The 19,502-nt window shown below is 38.0% G+C and overlaps 2 protein-coding genes across 4 annotated transcripts; both read right to left on the bottom strand.

Moving 5' to 3' along the window:
* Positions 1–2,483: 2,483 nt before the first annotated feature.
* LOC115957950 (5' exonuclease Apollo) lies at positions 2,484–5,395 on the bottom strand. 2 transcript variants are annotated; one of them, XM_031076304.1, is made up of 5 exons: positions 5,043–5,395; positions 4,400–4,608; positions 4,011–4,118; positions 2,878–3,618; positions 2,484–2,741 (listed from the first exon to the last, which is right to left on the bottom strand). In XM_031076304.1, exons 1-4 carry the CDS (start codon positions 5,332–5,334, stop codon positions 2,911–2,913), a joined length of 1,317 nt encoding a protein of 438 aa, XP_030932164.1. In that variant the 5' UTR covers positions 5,335–5,395; the 3' UTR covers positions 2,484–2,741; positions 2,878–2,910. The 2 variants fall into 2 exon arrangements, with proteins under 2 accessions (XP_030932164.1, XP_030932163.1); XM_031076303.1 differs by having other exon boundaries at positions 2,484–3,618.
* A 5,175-nt stretch (positions 5,396–10,570) lies between these two features.
* LOC115955890 (G-type lectin S-receptor-like serine/threonine-protein kinase At2g19130) lies at positions 10,571–14,730 on the bottom strand. 2 transcript variants are annotated; one of them, XM_031074282.1, is made up of 7 exons: positions 13,209–14,721; positions 12,372–12,491; positions 12,026–12,237; positions 11,686–11,896; positions 11,339–11,576; positions 11,047–11,197; positions 10,571–10,900 (listed from the first exon to the last, which is right to left on the bottom strand). In XM_031074282.1, exons 1-7 carry the CDS (start codon positions 14,515–14,517, stop codon positions 10,604–10,606), a joined length of 2,538 nt encoding a protein of 845 aa, XP_030930142.1. In that variant the 5' UTR covers positions 14,518–14,721; the 3' UTR covers positions 10,571–10,603. The 2 variants fall into 2 exon arrangements, with proteins under 2 accessions (XP_030930142.1, XP_030930143.1); XM_031074283.1 differs by lacking the exon at positions 10,571–10,900 and having other exon boundaries at positions 11,108–11,197; positions 11,328–11,576; positions 13,209–14,730.
* Positions 14,731–19,502: the final 4,772 nt, after the last annotated feature.

The raw sequence follows: 19,502 nt of genomic DNA, 5'->3' as shown, positions 1-19,502 counted from the left end.
CAAAATCACAAGACCAATCATGAGAGAGAGAGAGAGAGAGAGATCGGTTTGTGGGTGACTTGGTGGTGGTGGCTCGATCTAGGAGTGGGTTGCTCACACAATGGACAAATCAGCTCAGGGGTGGGTTGCTCATGGTGGTCCGATTGGCTTAGGGGCGAGTCATTCACTGCATCACGGGCTCACGATCTGATCTATTTTCCGATGGCTCCTACTTTCTCCATGCTCCATTGTAAGTGTTCTCCTCTCTTCTCATCGGCGCAAAGGGGAACATGGCAGCGCTACTCGTTGAAGTGTGGGGTGGACCTCGGACTAGCGTTGAAGTGTGGGGTGGAGCTCTATCTCTCTCTTGTTGGTGCGTGGGGTGAAGCTGAGGTAAGCTTGGAGATGAATTTCAAACCGTGTGAGGAGTGTGTCAGGAGTGAAAACTTATGGAAATGGCTTGAAAGTAAAATGAGTCTTGAAATGTTACAGGTTTGGGGGCCAAATTTTACAGTCAATGCAATGATTTTCCGTTTGACCAAATTTTACATACGCAACCAAACACACGGCAGGGTGTAAAATATTTTCACAAATCCATTTTCAGCTGAAACAAATATAGCCTTAATGAACACATCAATATTGAGAATATGGGTGTAAGGGCTTGAATCAAAGCACTACGTATTGTTGAAAGTCACAATCCAAAATTTTAAATTTTACAGAGAAAAAAATAAAAATTATCCCAAACTTTAAGGGGTATAAATTTCAATTTAGTCTATGATTTTTTTTTTTTATATGGAATTAAATGTAAATTAAAAATTAATGTTAAAATTTGACTATATGTGGTTCTAGTCCTAGTCACGATCGAGAATATAATATGACCGTAGTCATAAAGATTATTAGGCACTTGAAATTTGATTGGATGCATGTAACATTTCCAATGAAATTTTTGATATTTTAGGAAATCATTGCAAATTATACGGCAATCTTCCAATTGAACTGAGACACAATTTCTATTTTATATAATTTTATCTTATGAGTTATGAATATTTTGTTTATATATTTTATTTGTATTTAAGCTTGATCTAGCCAATTTGGATTTGGATACTTTTTGAGTTATCAAGCTCATCGTTTCTTTCTCTATTTCAGATGTTGAGAAGTTCGTAGAAAATTGGGGCTATCGTTGAGAAGACGGTGCATGAGAGAAGAGTATTAGGATTTGTATTACAAATATGTTACACTCACACATTGGTGTTTAGTCACTGTTAGAAAATTGGATAGTTCATTGTTGCGAAATTTCTTGTCAGTTATAATATTCTAGGAAATTTCTTTTAGCTATTGATTTTTTTAGAGATTAGCTAATGTTGAACTGTTTGCTTTTGTTTATGAGAGAATAGTCCATGAAATTTTAATATGTTATTGAATCTTTATGAATGTATGGTCATTAACTCATTATCACATACCTAGCTTGTATGTTGGGTTTGAAACATGACATAATGAAGTTCGGGTAGTTTTATGTCATGTGAAACTTGCTTGCAACATCCCTTTTACATGAGTGTGTCTCACACTTATAGAGTTCACGTGAAAATGATATTACATGCAGCTATTATTCCATAATAAATTTTGTGTGGTCCCTTTGCATCAACCTATTTACTCAATTCTCACCATCAAAAGAAATAATAATAATAATAAAGGTGATGCTTAGGTCTAGTGCACTGGACTCATTTAGATGTAAGTGAACACGTGTTATTATCTCAACATATATAATGCAACTGGGCATTATACCCAAATCTCACCCTATTAATAATTCCCGTTTTGGACCTCAAACAGTCCATTCAAATTCAAATGGCTAGAAACTAGAAAGAGCCTCTTATTTTGTTTTTTGTTTTTCGTTTTCTCCTATAATCCTATGAAAAGCTAGGTAACAAATGTATGACCTGCCATGACCAAGACCATTCCTACCAGGTTTTATTTTTTTGGATGACTATTGCCAATTGCGTAGTCCTATAGAGAAAAACCCTGATACTAATTCCCTCTAGTTCCTTGTTGGCTGAAAAAACTAAAGGTTTGTTTGAGATCAGCTTATTTTGCTGAAACTAAAAATTTTTTTCTGAAAGTACTGTAAATAAAAATAAAAGTTAACTGAAATAGTACAATGAAATCCATGAATAATACCAAAAAGTGAAATGAGACCCATAAATAATAACAAAATAAGCTAAATAGTAAAATAAGCTGACTTTTTAATTCGGAGCCAAACATAAGCTAACTCATGCGAAACCAACCAAGAAAATTAAAATTAAAACATAAAAAATAACTATGGACGTTTCTGATAACGTCTATCTAAAACGTGTGTGATGTCCAGAAGTGCACTTTCTAGCCACATCCTAGGCACATAGTATATTCAGAATAATATCATTCATTTTCCACAACCTTTGCGCCATGCTTTTAAACAATTAATGGTGCATTCTTTACGCACAATAACAAACAAATTATATAATGGACGAAGATGTAGTGGCAATTAAACAATTATTTGTAAAAATCTGCAATGTGCCATGCCATGTAATGGTGCCTTCTTTTCTTACTCAACAATGTAGAGGTGCTAAAAAGACTAAGCAGGCAAGAAACTTTGTTAACTCACTGTGACTGGTACAGTTTCGACATGGTCTCTCAACAACACAAGCAATTAATGAACATCTGCTCACAACCTAGAGACAACCAAAAATCTACCACCTTCCTATGTGTCGCAATGCATCCTGAATTTTATTCTGCAATGCAAATTATAATACTCTTGAGATATGAGAGAGAAAAAGCATAAAAAATCTACCACCTTAAATGTCATTGGTATTTCGAACTTTACAATTGAATACTTCCATCCAACTATACATGCAACATTGATCATACCTTTGTACTGACAATAATGAATAAGAAAACAAATCAATTGGGACGGTCATTTTCCTCAATCTTTGCACCACGCTTTTTTCGTCTCAATGCACTCATCCTGCTCACATGAATACCTGAACTTTTGACCTTCACAGTTATTGCTCTTTTCCTCTCCAACCCAGCGGAAGCACCACATCTAAAGGTAGTTTTGTTATTGACAGCTAGAACTCTTTCAACTCTCTCTTTTCTCTTATTGTGAGGTAAACTTTGAGCTGATTGGTAGGCTCCACAAAGGCGGCCAAAATAGTACAGAGGATCAACATAGCACGATGATGAAGAGACAATGCCTTTCATGTTAGTTGGCTGGACAAGTTTTACAAAATCCTCTATCTCTGCAAAACATGAGTGATCTGAGTATGGAACAGAATATATGTACTTATGAAACTTTTCCACAGAACCTAAATTTCCATTTGGCTTTTCGGTATGGTTCCCACCATTTCCGCTCCATTTGCTTCTGTTGTAACGAGAAGTTAAAAGGGAACCGAAAAGTTTGTCACCATTTTCAAGAGGGCTCACCACCCATGGAAGACCAGATGGCATGATACCTATAGTTGGGTGCATTGTGTTTAGTCCCTCTAAAGTTTCAACGCTAAAACTGTAACGAGGAACAGCTCGCACTCTTGTAAGAGAAGTCTTGGTTGTGAATATGTCATGGAACCCAAGAAGATGCATAGTTTGCAAGCGTTCTGGCCACACCCAAATCTTTAATAAAGAAAACAACAAAGTTGGGTGAACAAATGAACAGGAAACAAATAAGAACAAGAACAATTAGATAAAAAGTGTCAAATATATGCATTTAACTACTTAATTTGATGTAGAGGGAAAAAAGTAGTAAGAATATCAGTGTACTTTTAGACTTCTAGTCATATGATAAATGACACTGTAAGTTCTCCAGACAATTCACGGTATTTTGTCAATTTTTAAACAACCGAAAGGAAATAAATTTATGATCAAAGATTAGATCATTTGGTCTTCTTCCAGTGATTTTCAAAGTGGAAATCCAACTTAGCCGCATGTTCGTAATAGTATGTCATGTTCTTTTACAGAGACCATCATAAGAATCCACAAATAAAAAAGATGGTTCTTCCTCTTACCTTTATTTTAAGTTCATGTGAAATGTGAAGCAAAAGGTCTTCTTTTCCCAGAGAGTCAATCCCAATAATTATGTCATGTTCAGGATGGGAGACAATGATATCAATAACCTGTAACCAGTCATCAAATAATTAGACTGTAAAACAAATTTCTTCTAGTATCATGATATTTTTCAGAGAAAAGTAGAATGATATTTTATGGAATAGATCTCAATTATGTAAAAATCCTAAACTAGAGAGTACCAGTAATTTATTCTGTACAAGCAATTCACAGCCGCTTGTGACCAAGATATGTTAAAACCGAACTGGTATTTGCCCCTATGAAATGCATAAAACTATATCATACGACCTAAGCAAAACTAAAGAAATCCCAGAGAAATGCGCAAGTGCACCTGTTGAGCAACAATTGCTCGAGATGGAAAAGCGTATGATGGATTGCAGTATGTGTTATCCAAGTAAAGGATGTCGACTACATCATCCTTAAGAGCATTGAGGAGCATGGTCCTTCCTATCTCTGCCCTCTTACTAGTTGTTTCCCAACGGAAATCGCCAGTGTAAAGCAAGCAGCCAAACTCCCCACGGAACAAGAACATAACTGCACCTGTTTGGATAAAGAACTATCAAGCAATTTCCATGATGATGCAGTTTAAATGAATAAGACCTCGCCATGGACAAATGAGGTTCAAAATTAGAACAAGGTCAATGTTTCAAATATATTATCAGTGGATAAGGTTTTCACCATACAAATCAAAAGATTCAAGCACATCTTCCATTAAAAAAAAAAAAAAAAAACCACAACCAGATTCCACGAACAAATTTAATTAGAATAGGAATGTAATGACATTGATGTAATTAAAACTGGGTTTGCAGGAAAATGAACAGTTTCCAACTGGATGCAAGTTACAGTGTCTAATAAATGTATACTGACTGGCACAAATAAGATGGAAATTCTGTTTAGCTAAAAATTAAGCTAGAGAAGAATGTTGGTTTGAGAAGATGAAGCAAACAATTGGGGAGCAATGTAAATATTATTACCGGGACAATGGTGAGCGTCGATGGGCATGACTTGAAGAGTGGAAGAAGAAGCGGAGGAGGGAGAGACGAGAGAGATGGAGTGCCAAGTGCCGACGGCCAGCAGGCGGAGGAGGGAGAGGTTGAAGCCAGGGAATTTGAAGGGGAAGAGCTTGGCGGTGAGTCGGGAGCAGAAGATTGGACCCTTAGCCCAGCTGGAGGATAACCCTTGGGTGTGGTCCGAATGCAGGTGCGTCAAGAAGTACGCCTGGCTGTGCTCCGTCCACCGGTCCACCGATATCAGACCCTTCTCCATTTCCACAGAATCTCTGTGAGAAAGAGAGAGAGAGAGGTTTCTGTTGTTTTGGTTTTGGGCGGCGAAATTGGTTGTTTTTTAAATTTTAAGCGTTTTGGATTTTATAAATAGTGGGCGGGATGGGGAAACGAAATAAAATAAGCATCCATGTCAGCTAAACAATTAATCAAAAATTAAATATTTTAAATAAAATTACTCTCTTGTCTTTTGTTTGGTTTTCCTTCACTTCTCAACAACCAAATAATAAGAAATGAATTTAATATTATATCATTACGCATTCACTCAAATAAGTAGAATAAAGGAAGAAGTTCAAGGTTTTTAAGGTTAGACTGAGGTTCGACCAAGGTCGAACTACGATAATGTCATAATTACTTTAATAATTAATTAAAACCCAAATATAGATATTAAATTTATAAAATTCGCAAAATTGACTAATATATCTATATGTGTGAGGAAAATTTAATGACTTTCAAGCATATTTTTACAAATTAAACAAGAAATTTAATAAAATAAAATAATAAAGCATGAAAACATTAAAAGCTATGATTAATTTTTGAAGTAAAGTTGAATATCTTTGAAGGATTTTAATTATAATTTTTTTTATACGTTCTCTTTAAGAGGTAGATAATTTAATTCAGTAGAATAGAATTGTGTTAAGTTGTTTTCAATATATATATATATATATATATATTTATGTATGTATGTATGTATTGCGTTGAGCATCAACTTGCAAGCATAGCTTAGTGGTTAGACTTTAGCTGTTAGACTTTAGCTCTAACTCTCATAAGCTGTGCCTAGGTTGTAAACCTGGTAAGCGCACTTTTTTTATTTTTTTTAATTAACAAGCAGGCTTGGACCGTGATTGAACCACCACCAGTTCTACCTAAACCATGTGGTCCAAACTCGATTTAAAGGGTTCACTAGATTTCAAAGAAATTTGATTCTATATGTATAAAAAATCGAATTTCAGTCCAGTTTTCGGTTAACCTGGTTAGACCGTCCAATCTACTCCGGATTTGACAACCTTGCTATTTAAGCCCCATTTTTGTGCACAAACAATCAAATTGGAGGGAATTTCAAGATCTTGAATTCAAGAAGTTTTTTTTTATTCATGACAAAAATTAATATGATCAAATGATCAAATTTTCTAGTTAAAGCTTGGCTAAATTTGGACAACCCAATGAAAACTAATTGAAAGAAGAAAAAAAGGGTTTGACATATTTAAATCAATGAATCCCTTGATTCAAAACTAGTTTTCCACCAAAATTTAGGGATTTGACAAAATACTATATCAATAGTAATATTCATCGACATTCCTTTATGGGTCTTATTAATAAATACCCTAAGGGTACATGCATAGTTTTAAAAACCGGACCGGACCGGCCGGTTCGACCGGTTCAACCGGAAACAGGAGAGTAATCCGGTCCGGTTATGCTTAAAAACCGAAAATAAAAGAAAAACCGGATTTAACCGATAACCGTTGGTTCAACCAGGAAAATCGGAAACCGGAAAGGTTAAACCGGTTTTACAAAATTGAAAAAATCTTTTCTTTTCTCAGATCTGTCGGTATAAGTGTGTAAGGACAAATTTTTTGCTCAAAAAATCTTCTTTTTTCTCAGATCTGCTAGGCTTGAGAGAGTGAGAAAATTACTGAATGCTCATGCTTGGTGTTGAAACCAGCCTTTTGGATTGGTATGAGGTATCCACGGCTCTTCGGTGAGACAGTGAATGAGAGGATTTTGTCTAACTTACAGAGAGAGAGGGGGACGGATGGAGGTACTGCCTGGAGGACAAAAGAGTGAAAGACAAAACACAAAACACTGAGAAGTGAGAACTGAAAAAATAAGACTTCTGAATCTTTTGATGGTAAACCGTGTGGGGTGGTAGATTTATGAGGGAAAAATAAATATATGAAACCTTACTGATAGATTATTCTTTTTTCTTTTTTTGTCAATAATTATTGACCAGGAAAAAAAAAAAAAAAAAAAAGGTAGTATGCAAAAAAAGAAAAAAAATTCTATATTTTATATTTTCTTAAAATAAGGTATTAAAATTCAAAATTCATATAAAAATTATTTAAATATTTAAATTATATTAATTATGACATCATCGGTTCGACCATCAGTCCGACCCCGGTCGGACCATAAAACCGATAATCAGCCTCTTTTCCGGTTCTTTGTCCGTTCCGGTTTTTAAAACCATGGGTACATGTTAAAAATTAATAAATGTTCAATTATGAATTACAATGTACGTTTTCAAAGAATAAAATAAACTTGTAAATGATGCATTGTCATGCATACACAAATTCATTGTCGTTATGTGTGTGTGTGTTTTTTTTTTTGGAGAGAGAGAGAGAGAGAGAGAGAGAGAGAGATTATTTTTTAAGTGAATTAAAAAATTATTTAATAAAGCATTAATGCACCTTAACCATTGCCCTTAAGCACACTTTTTTGATTTTTTTTCTTAATTAACATGCAAGCTTGGACCGTGATTGAACCACCCCCGATTCTACCAAAACCATGCAGTCCAACTGCGTTTAAGGGGTTCACGGAATTTGAAAGAAATTTGGTTCTGTATGTTTAAAAAACCGAATTTCAATCCAGTTTCCAGTTAACTTAGTTGAACCTTCTGGTCTGGTCCAAGTCTAACAACCTTGCTATTTAAGCCCCATTTTTTGCACAAACAATAAAATTGGAGGGAATTTCAAGATCTTGAATTCAATACGATTTTTTTTATTCAAGATGATAATATGATAATACAATTAGAATTTTTAATTAAAGCTTAGCTAAATTTGGACAACCTAATATAACTAATTGAAATCAACAAAAATATGGTTTGACATATTTAAATCAATGAATCCCTTTATTCAAAACTAGTTTTACACCAAAATTTAGGGATTTGGAAAAAATACAATATCAATAGTAATAAGCATCAATATTCCTTTATGGGTCTTGTTAATAAATGCCCAAAGGGTACATGTTAAAAATTAATAAATGTTCAATTATGAATTACAATATGCATTTTTCAAAGAATAAAATAAACTTGTAAATCATGCATTGTCATGCAAAAACAAATTCATTGTTGTTATGTGTGTGTGTGTTTTTTTTTTTTTTTTTTTTGGATATAAAAAAAATTATATATATATATATAACTTTTTAAATTGTATTAAAAAAAATTATTTAATAAATCATTAATACACCTTAACTATTGCCCTTAAGTGCACTTTTCTGATTCTTTTTTTTTTCTTAATTAACAAGTAAGCTTGGACTGTGATTGAACCGCCACCAGTTCTACCTGAACCATGTGGTCTTACCGTAGTTTAAGGGGTTCATGGGATTTCAAAGAAATCCAATTTTGTATGTTTAAGAAACCGGATTTCAGTCCGGTTTCCGATTAGCCTAGTCGAACTATATGGTCTGGTCGGAGTCTAACAATCTTGCTATTTAAGCCCCATTTTTGTGTACAAACAATCAAATTGGAGGGAATTTCAAGATCTTATATAGATATAGATTTTATTTTCTAAAGTGTATGAAAAAATTATTTAATAAAGAATTAATATATCTTAACCATTGCCCTGAGGACACTCGTTAACAAAAGTCTTTGTGTATTAAGGGAAAGGTAACTGCCAATCTTGTCAAATTTGAGAAGATTCATGTGGTGCAACTGTGCAAGTGCAACTAGTAGTGAGTGATGATCCAGCACAGCCCGCACATCCTTTGCGTGATAGTCACTCTAAAAGAGAATTAAGTGTTTGTAGGATGTGGAGGGTAAGGACTAGAGTTCAAGTCTCCAAGAATGAGCATTACACACAAACTTAGATTACACTAGAGAAGAATTCTATCTTAGATATATATATATATATATATATATATATATATATATTTAAAGGCAATGAGTAATAAAAATTGCACAATATAATGGATGGCGGCCCGAGAAGGACCATGACCTTTAAATTGTTGTTACTTGTCAGTTTGTAAAAGTAATTTTAGGTTAAGAAAATGACCTTATAAATAGTTATTAATAAAGTTTAAAGTTAACGACTCATAGTAGGACATAGAATTTTTATTCAGTGGAGGAGCAAGGATGGGTAATCGTTGGGCAGGATGCGGTAATGATATTTATAGATAATGTGAATGCAATAATTTCTGTAATTCAGACGTCTTCTAAATCACACTAGAAGTTCTTTAGAATAGCAATAGTCCAAACACAATATAAGAAACCTGAAATCTTATCCATTTTGTACATTTTTAGACCCCTTAAAACACAACTGAATTAACTTAATAAATTAGCCAAGTGATTACTTAGTCCAAATTTCAGATCTAGGTTAACATAATCACATAATCATATCAATGTAAAGTGCGGAATATAAATAACACAAAGATATGATGACCCCGGAAACCACACCAGTAAAAACCTAGGGAGGATTTAACCTAACTATCCTCAAGATAAACCTGAATCCACTATGAAAGAATCAAAATTTTACAAAAGCGACTTAGATCATTAACATCCTATTGCTACCTCTCAGTAGAAACTTACTAACACAACCACTGTAAGCTCCAAGACCACGAACTCCTTCTTTCTTGGATTCTCCAACAAATACAAGCACACCCGCTTGTGTTTCTTTATACTTTTTAATGTAGCAACTGAATCGATCACCAAGTTCTTGACATAGTCTTGAATCTTGGAAACCCTAAGTATGTGTGAAGGCAACCACCTCTTGATCTCACAAAAGATTCACACACACAGTATAATGGAGCCACCAAAACGTGGCAAGGGTTTTCTCTTTTATACTTAAGATAAAATATAAAACCCTACACGTCAAACGGGCTTAAGCTGAGTTGGAAAAATTCTGCAGAAAAACATTCTGCCCAAGTTTCGATCGATCAAGTCTAATTCTCGATCGATCGAGCCAGACAGAATTGCACAATAAATTCTGTAGTAACTTGATTTCAACTTTACATAAAACAGATATACTTTGAGCAAATCTAAACAAGACTAAAACCTGTTTTGATTATGGTTTGCCAACAATACAAATTAGAGTTCTAATACATTAGTTCCTAATCCTTAGAACCTAACACATTCCAATTCAAAACATCAGTACAACAAATACGGAAAAGGATTTAAAATAACTTGAAAGAAGTATCCAGCAAAGGAAAATAATTACGGAAAAAAATATTTATATTATCTAATTGTGAATGCACGATTAACTTTGCAGGATTAATCATAAAAAAAAAAAAACAACAAGACTCATGATAACCTTAATCATGGATCATCGTGCTTCTAGACTATTTGTTACTTCATTAATTGATTTTGGTTTATTAGAAGAAGTTGAGCTGGATTGATCTCTCCCAATGACAAATGCTGGTCTTTTTGGGGCTGGAAGGTTCACAGTTTCACCATCTAGCATCTTAATAACAATTGACATGGTTGGGCGATCACTTGGGTTAGATTGTACACATAAGAGACCAATATTGAGACACTTCACAAACTGATCTGCAATGCAAGTATCCCGTAGGGTCTCGTCCATTAAATCCATCAGCATGTTGTCAGTCCACAATCCCCATGCCTGTGATAATAGACAAACATTGGTATGAAGTAAAAAATTACCAAAGCATAGATAATTAGAAAATTCAACATACCTACATACATAACCTAGAATGAAGCAAAAAAGTGACACAAACATAGATAGTTATGAAAATTCAAAATACTTACATAACCTAGAAGGCTCATGGCTTGTTCTGACTTATAAAAACCTGTATTTCTCTTTCCACTTATAATCTCAAGTAGAACTACACCGAAACTAAAAACATCAGATTTGATTGAGAAGATTCCATCTATCGCATATTCCGGAGATATATAGCCACTACATTGCAACGATTGTATAAATTATAATATTAGCAAGGGAATTATGTGCATATTGTCTAAACAAGTTAAGTGGATTGAAGATTTGCCATAATATGTAAATAATTAGCTATAATAATCATACTATTTACATGAAACCTACTAAGTTCCAGCTACTTTGCTTGTGATTGCCTCAGTTTGTCTGTCACCAACAATTCTCGCCAATCCAAAGTCAGATATTTTGGGGTTCATTTTGTGATCTAGAAGAATATTGCTGGTTTTCAAATCTCTATGAATAATCCTTAATCTAGAGTCTTGGTGAAGATAAAGAATCCCTCGAGCAATTCCCAGAATGATGTTGAAACGTATCTCCCAGTCCAAACTCATACTTTGCTTTTGATCTTGCAATTTCCATTTTTCATTTGAAAGAATAATTTTAGCAACTAAATAAGAAACAATGTTAACGTAACATGGATGGTAAAGAGGTAGGAGTTAGGTTTAGAAGCCAACCAAATATAAAGTAGTCTAAACTTTTGTTGGGCATGTACTCATAAAGTAAAATCTTTTCACTCCCTTCTATGCAATATCCATGGAGCCTGACAAGGTTTCGATGCTGAAGTTTTGCAATCAATAGCACCTCATTCTTAAATTCTTTTAAACCTTGACCTGAGACTCTTGAAAGCCTCTTTACCGCAATTTCTTGACCACTTGGAAGCTTACCCTACGACCAAAATTCCCAATGCACAATTAATATTACCATTTACCAAAACAGGCAGACAGAACATTAATGACCGATAAATACACCTCAAAAAAAAAAAAAAAAATGACCGATAAATATTGCAAGAATTACCTTGTAAACAGGCCCATAGCCTCCTTGTCCAAGCTTGTTTTCATCTGAGAAGATACCTGTAGCGACTCGTATGCTTTCCAAATCATAAGAAGGTAAATCTAAGCCTTTCTCATCTTCTTCTTTCAACTCACCCAAGTCTATCAATTCTTGGACATGGCTTTCACTGTGAAACATGCGGTGTGCTTGATTTCTTTTATTAATTTGTCTATTTTCTAAATTCAGAAGACATTGACGTATCTTAGTTTGCATGTTAATTACATGGAGGAACGTATTACTGGCTTTATTCTGATTCAAATTAACAAAAAACTCAGCATGGTGCATCATATGCATTTTGCAAAGTGCTTACCCTTTCTCTTGCTCATCTTTCTTTGCCATATGCACATAGAAATACTGGCGCAAAGAACAATCACACTAGTTATTCCAAAAATAAGAAGCAATGTCATCCTTTTTTTGGATGGAGGAGAAACTACAAGAAAAAAAATAAAGAATAATCATATTTCAATATATAGAATGTGAACAGAAATCTCTCATTTCATGTTTTGTTAAAGTGAAAAAGCTGAAATGATTGAATTAAATGATAATCAGTCGAAATTTTAAAATATTATGTTTTCCTTAGTCAAGCAATACCATCTTTGCGGTTCAAGCAAGCAGCCAAGTACTATGTTGGATTTATTGCTTTGACCATAGACATACAACTAGTTTTTCTAATTATGATTGTTAGCTCTCCGACAAGAGAGAATCTCTCGTCTTTCTTCGATGTTTATGAAACTGGGTATTATGATTTATGGAGGAATTATTGTGTGTGATAGCATGTATTCACTAACTTATAAATTGCTGATTCATGGTATTGGAGGTTGTAAACAACAGGTTTAACACACGTCTTTACAGAGAGCTGATGGTGCAAAGGCACCTCCTTACACCATTTTATAGGAAAAGTCCACTTACTAGTTACCGCAAACTTGAAGAATAAGAATAATAACAAGGATAAATAATGAAAGGAAAGGAAATCAGTAAAAACATCCTAATTCAGAATTCAAATTTCAAAATCGAATTAGACTCCTATCATCTAAAAATAAAGAAAATAGAATAGAGCAAATCAATTATAGAACTGGGTAACTCAAGAACTGCTATCCCTGCAACTGAAAGTCTCAAACTAAAACTATACCTACAGTAATTGCCTTACCGGATAACTCGGAAGCTGCAAGTTTGAGATATAGAGTTCCTCCATTAGTGTCAGCGCTTGTGAGTTGTTGCAGATTCAAGAGCTCTCCAATCCAAATTGAACAATGGTCGCCATAAGCATAAGCAATGCAAGAGCAGTTATTCAAGCAGGTTGATTCACATTCTGATGAACTTCCAACTGCCACAGTTTGTGGATGATCAGGCAATTTCATGTTGGGCATTTCCCAAAACTTGTCTCTCTTTCCATTAGCAAGTGTATCATTCCCACACTGCAAACTGGTTTTTCTTGCACACCCAGCTGAAAAATCCGACAAATTCCAACTTTTGTCTGAGGTAGGCTGAAAATACTTCAGGCAATTACAAAAAGGCATGGATTGCTGGTTGCATACACCGAAAGGCCCACAAAAAGCATAAACCTCACATTGTGTCGTCCTTGGTTGAGACCAAAACAAATTCCACTGCTTGGTACTTTCCAACCATGATTGCTGCTGAATCTGGCCCGATATATTCATAAAAAATCGAGATATAGTAGAAGTATGGGCAACCGAATATGTGAAATAGCTCTCATTTTCGTTTGAAACATAACTGAAGTTGTAAATATAATTGGCTATCATCTCAGGAACCGAACTGAAAATTTTTCCATTCCAAGGTCCACTGCTCCAGTATGGTACAGACTTATTCCATAGAATAATATAGGAATTGGTATTTTGCTGTAGCTCAAGAGCGAAAAGTCCTGGTGCAGGATCCTCAGAATTCTTCCATGAAATAAGACGCATGTTTTGTTTGGTTCTATTGTTATATGCCATCTTAGCACCAGGAAACCATGTATCGGTTGGATTATCAAAACTCTGCCACAAAAGTTTTGGTGAATTAGCAGACCCCTCTCTCAGAACAAAATTTCCATCATCTTGAAGCACAGCTTCTAGAGGACCAGAACTCGTAGAGCTCAAATTTGTTGACCAAATTGGAATTTGAGACTCATTGAACAGAACTAAATTACCGTCTGAGATTCTCAATACAGAAGAAATTCTATCAGAGACTGGCGTCTCTCTGTTTGCCACCCAAACTATGGTTCTGAGAGAGACCTTCTTGAACCAGATGCCTATATAGTAGTTAGAACGAGAAGAGTTACCTGGTGTGAAGAAACCGAGCTCAAAGTTCCCACCATTAGAGCTAATAGTTTGGTCACCAGAGAGAGGTTGGTTTGCAGAGATGGTTTCAGCTCCAAGGGAAAGATGATTGTTGAGAGATAGGCAGATGAAGAGAAAAGAAAGCATTATAGGCAATGATGGATTCTTCTTGTAATCCATGGCTGCACAGAATTTTGCAGAGAAGCTATGCTAATTTTTTACTTTGAAAGAGAGAACAAATGAAGAGATCCTGAATTCGAGTTTCTAGATACTGAGGGAACATTCATCAGGCTATAATTGAAAGTGATGCCATGGTCTACGTTGAGGCTATCACAGACCCAAACTCTCGGTCTCCTTGGAGAATTGAGGTTCTTAGCTCTGACTCGTTGTCAAAAGCCTCCCAGGTGCACAGGACGGAACTAGGATTTATACCTAGGAGGGGCCAAAGCTTAAAACCCAAAAAAAAATAAAAATAAAAAAAAGGAAAATAAAAAGTAACATCTATTTCATATTCAACAAAATATTACATATAAAATAAGTATTTCTTAAACATTTTATATTATAAAACACATCAACAAAGTATATGTGAGGACACGATTTTGTAAAGAACTGCAACAGTGTTGGGTTCGCACGTAAAACGGCCCAAACAATATCATTTGTAGAGCGTGGGTTTGAAAGGCTAGGCCTTGGTCACCAGGCGGTGGGTTTTTCGTGGTGTTCGTGCATGGTGAAGTTATTTTAACCCCTGGAGTTTTTCTCCTGGAGGTGGGCTGGGAGGCCCTGGTTTTTGGCCATTTTTCCCAGCCCCTTATTTGGTGCACCTACCTTCTTATTATATAATCCGTATTGGTTGATCCTAGCCCTCCACTTGTTGGTCAGGCAGGTGCTTATTTCTGTATCCATCCCATCAACCGTCCCCTCTTACTTTCTACTAGTTGCGAAGATCGAAATTTACACCGTCCAAACGTCTTTTCTCATTAATCGGCTCTGGATGTTGGCAGGCGCATTTAATGCGGAGGGGACGCATTTTCCTTGATCCAATTTTACGCCCTGCTTCCCTATGGGCCCCATTCCACTCATATCCCCTTCAGGGGGCTGTTTGGGGGTAGCCTTCACCAAGACGTTGATCTTCCCACTGAAGTTCTGGAGTGCCGAGGACAGGGTAGTTTCTCAGCCGTTCCCCTTGACACCCCGGCCATCAATCATTCGTCCTCGGCAAAAGACCTCCTCGGCACAGGCCTTGGGCCCAGATAGAGTTTGGGCCGGATTGTAAACCTCCCAGGCCCACAATAGCCCCTCAAAATCCTGCTATCCGTCTCTTCGGACGGATAGGAGGGTTTTGATGACATCAGAGATCCGCCAATGCCTGTCAATCCTTGTCACCTATCGGTTCCCGAGGCTTTTCACCTGCCCAAGGCACGTTCCTAGAGCCCTTGGAAGGCGAAACGTGGCCTCATTAAATACGGGCAGCTTTGTGCTTCCCACATTCTATGGTATGATGGAAATCGAACGGTGGTGATCTCCTGGCCTCTTTGGGTAGGAAAAGGAGTACAGTTACCCTAGAAAGTATAAAAGATTTTTTGGAGATGGATCCGTCTCTTCCGTTCTGCACTTAAGAGTTTTAGTGCGTGTATTCTGGGTTCATCTGAACTTCCGCCCAAATTCAAGTCTATCTCAAGCACATAAAGCCTGTCCGAAGCGTAATTCTTCTTTTATGTAAGTTCCCTACCTCCATTAACTCGTGCTTTTTCTTTTCTGGGTTTATTTCTCTTTGGCTCCCTTTCCTTTCCCGTCGTGGGTCGGGTTTGTTTAGTAAATCACAAAGATGACTAAATTGAGACTGAGGAAATTAGTCAATACTGAAGAGGCGATAAATAAGTTCATCGTTGATTATAGGATTTCCCCCAACGTAAGTCTGAAGCACTGTAAGATGGGGGAATGGCACTTTAAGAGGGAAACGGGCGCGGTTGTAATTCCCGTCCTCGCCTTTGTAGAGGGAGGTATGAGAATCCCTATGGGGCCAGTGACGAGGGGTTACCTCAGACATTTCTGTTTAGCCCCCACCCAGTGCGCCGACAACGTTTTTAGGATTTTGGGTTGCGTGGACGCTTTAAATGAGAAGATGGGATTAAGACTGACCCACCATGACGTGAACTGGTGCTATAACCTCCAAAAATTGAAGGGGAAAACCTACTACGTGAGGTCGAGGGACGAAAGGGTTCAGTTAATCCAGTGCCTCCCTGACTCCAACAAGGGACTGAACAAGGATTTCCTTATCGTCTTTGGGGAATGGCACGATGGCGATCCATGCCCCATAGTAGAAGGAGAACCAGGTGGGGTACTGGAAATGGAAGGGGGATAACCCTTTACGTCATTCTAATCTAATGTTATTCGGTAACTAACCATGCATACGTGTTTGTCTTTTTATAGATCTACACGCCTACACACGGCATTTTTACTTAGTCAACCGGGCGGACTTGGAGACTGTTTTACAAGCGGCAATTTTTGTGAATGACAAAGATGGTCAAGTTCGAGCAGCTCACAAAATACTAGGGTACCCTCCTGTTCAAAAGTCATTTGCGAACGCAAGGCACGTGATCAGCGCCCGCCGTCCTTGGCTTCCAAAAATTACCGTGGTTGAAACGAGATTTTTAATCTCCCAGGAGCCAGCTGTCCCCGAGAACATCCCACAGGTGGGCCCCTCCTCGTCTCATCAAGTAGCAGAGGACGAAGGCGAGCCAAATCGGTCTGAGGAAGGTTTTGGGGTATTTGACCTAGTCTACCAATCCGAGAATCCTTCTGGTGATATAGGTGTCCCGGCCTTGTCCGAGGCGGAATTGTCGTCAATAGGCACCTCTTCTCAAGCCGAAATGGGACTCAAGAGAAAACCCTTGACCCCCCTTCTCCAACTCCTCGAGGGCCAGCCTGGGAAGGATACGCAGGAAATGCCACAACCTGATGCTCCTCCTCCACCACCTCGGCCCCCTACTATCCAGACCAGGTCATCTTCTACCAAGTCACGGCAACAATCCCCCCGCCCTGAACTTCCTGCCTCCTCCCAACCAGCTCAGCCTCCTCGACCTGAAGGCGCTGATCCAAAGAGAAAGAGGAGCCCCAAGGGCAAGGAAGTCATGGACGGGGAAAAATCCCAACCTTCTAAGGAGAAGGATGAGGCTCCGCATACAAAACAACTGAAGATTGGACACCAGGGCAAGGGTAAAGAAACTGAAGTTCAAACTTCTCAGGGCAAGGGAAAGGGGATTGAGGCCCAGTCCTTACCGAGTGCTTGGCTTCTTGCCCCAATGCTTCACGGGGGTCCACTACTGGAAACGGCATCCCTGAGGGGTCTTGGAGATGGCGAGGGTGGCTACGTGGCAGACGCATTAGGGAGAACCATGTTGCTCCCTAATGACATGGATGAACTGAGGAAAATGAGGATGCAGGAGGTCTTCCTCAGTACTAAGAGGTACTTGGGCATGGTAAGATTTTTTGAAACCTAAAGCTTTATTAACTCTTGCCATTGGTTTGTCACTAACTACACGCTCATCTCCCTTGCCAGGCTCTCCAGGCAACTTATAGGATGGAGGAAGAGGTGAATAACAGGAGTAAGGTGGCCGAGAACGAATGCAAGAGGTGCATAACGGCCTCGAAGACCCTCAAAGCCTCTGAGGATGAACTTGCCAAAGTCAAGGTTGACTTAACAATAACTATCCGTGAGAGGGATAACGTCTCAACGGGCCTAGCTAGCGCCCAAAAACAGGCCGAGGACCAAACAAAGCGCGTACTTGAAGCCGAGGACCAGTTGCGAATAGCCAAAGACCTGATCGAGGGTTTAAATAAGCAGTTAGCCGCAGCTGTGCATGAAAAAGGGGTGGTAGAATATGCCCGTGATGAAGCCCTAAAGGCAAAGCAGGAGGCCGAGTTTGCTAGGAATGAGGCAGAAGCTGCCAAGGAAACGGCCGAGGATGATGGTTATAATATGGGAGTGGCTGAAACCCAAGCCACCCTTAAGGCCCAGATTCCTGGAGTATGCAGGTTTTATTGCTCTCAGGTTTGGGAAGAGGCATTGAAGCGAGCAGGGGTGGATGCTTCATCTGATCTGTGGAAGGTGGAGAACGTGTTTTACCCTACAGCCATCCGCGAGGCCACTTCCTCTAGCTCTATGGCTATGGATGACCAACCTGAGGAAGGGGTCACCCCGTCGAAAGACTTACAGGTCAGCGGCTCTTCTGGCAAGGCGCTCAAAAAGGGAGAACTTCAGGATGTGATAGTGATATCTCAGCATATGGATCCTGAGGCACCTAAAGAGGTTACTGAGCCCGTGGTTAGCATTCAGGTGTCTAGTACGGAGGAGCCAGCCACACTTGCCCAGCCGCCACAGGCAATTCCCCTTGCTGTGGTCCCCCAGAGTACCAATACTGACCTTGTTCAGCCTTCCCCAGAAGGGACCATCCTCCAGGGTGTCGAAGCTGATCCCGTTCCTTCCTCTCAGGACGTGACCGACGCAAAAGTAGAAAAGTAGAAATCCTGACTAGGCTTTTGTATCCGTTTCTAATTTAACGATTAACTTGTTTCTTTTTATTTCGAAAACTTTCTAATCTATTGATAATTTGCAAGCGTTTGAACATGTATATATGAAATCTTGTTTTTCCTTTTTCCTTCTGGTTACTTGTTAGCTGCCCTCGTTGATACGTAATATTGTTTATGAATTCTGCGCTGATTCATTTTAACATGTACGAATATTTGTGCATGCAATACATTTAACATCGTGTTTCAAAACCCTAGCTTACTTGCACCTGCAAAGCCTTTAGACTCATTTCTAACCCTCATTCAACTAAGATATAGGCATCATTTTAGATATCGCACGTAACTGCCAAGTCCTGCTTAGCACCTAGGTTTCATGAAAGTGGTCGGTTTCCCCATAGGCTTGAGTCCGAGGACCATGCAATGCCTTGGTTCTGTCCAAAACTCAGTTTTCTCATCCAAGTAGTTGGTTTCCCCATAGGCTTGAGTCCGAGGACCATGCAATGCCTTGGTTCTGTCCAAAACTCAGTTTTCTCATCCAAGTAGTTGGTTTCCCCATAGGCTTGAGTCCGAGGACCATGCAATGCCTTGGTTCTATCCAAAACTCAGTTTTCTCATCCAAGTAGTTGGTTTCCACATAG

The sequence above is a fragment of the Quercus lobata genome, chromosome 8, assembly GCF_001633185.2.
Source record: "Quercus lobata isolate SW786 chromosome 8, ValleyOak3.0 Primary Assembly, whole genome shotgun sequence".
Classification (NCBI taxonomy): domain Eukaryota; kingdom Viridiplantae; phylum Streptophyta; class Magnoliopsida; order Fagales; family Fagaceae; genus Quercus; species Quercus lobata.
Note: the sequence above shows the minus strand (reverse complement) of the source record. Positions and strands in the feature narration are given on the sequence as shown.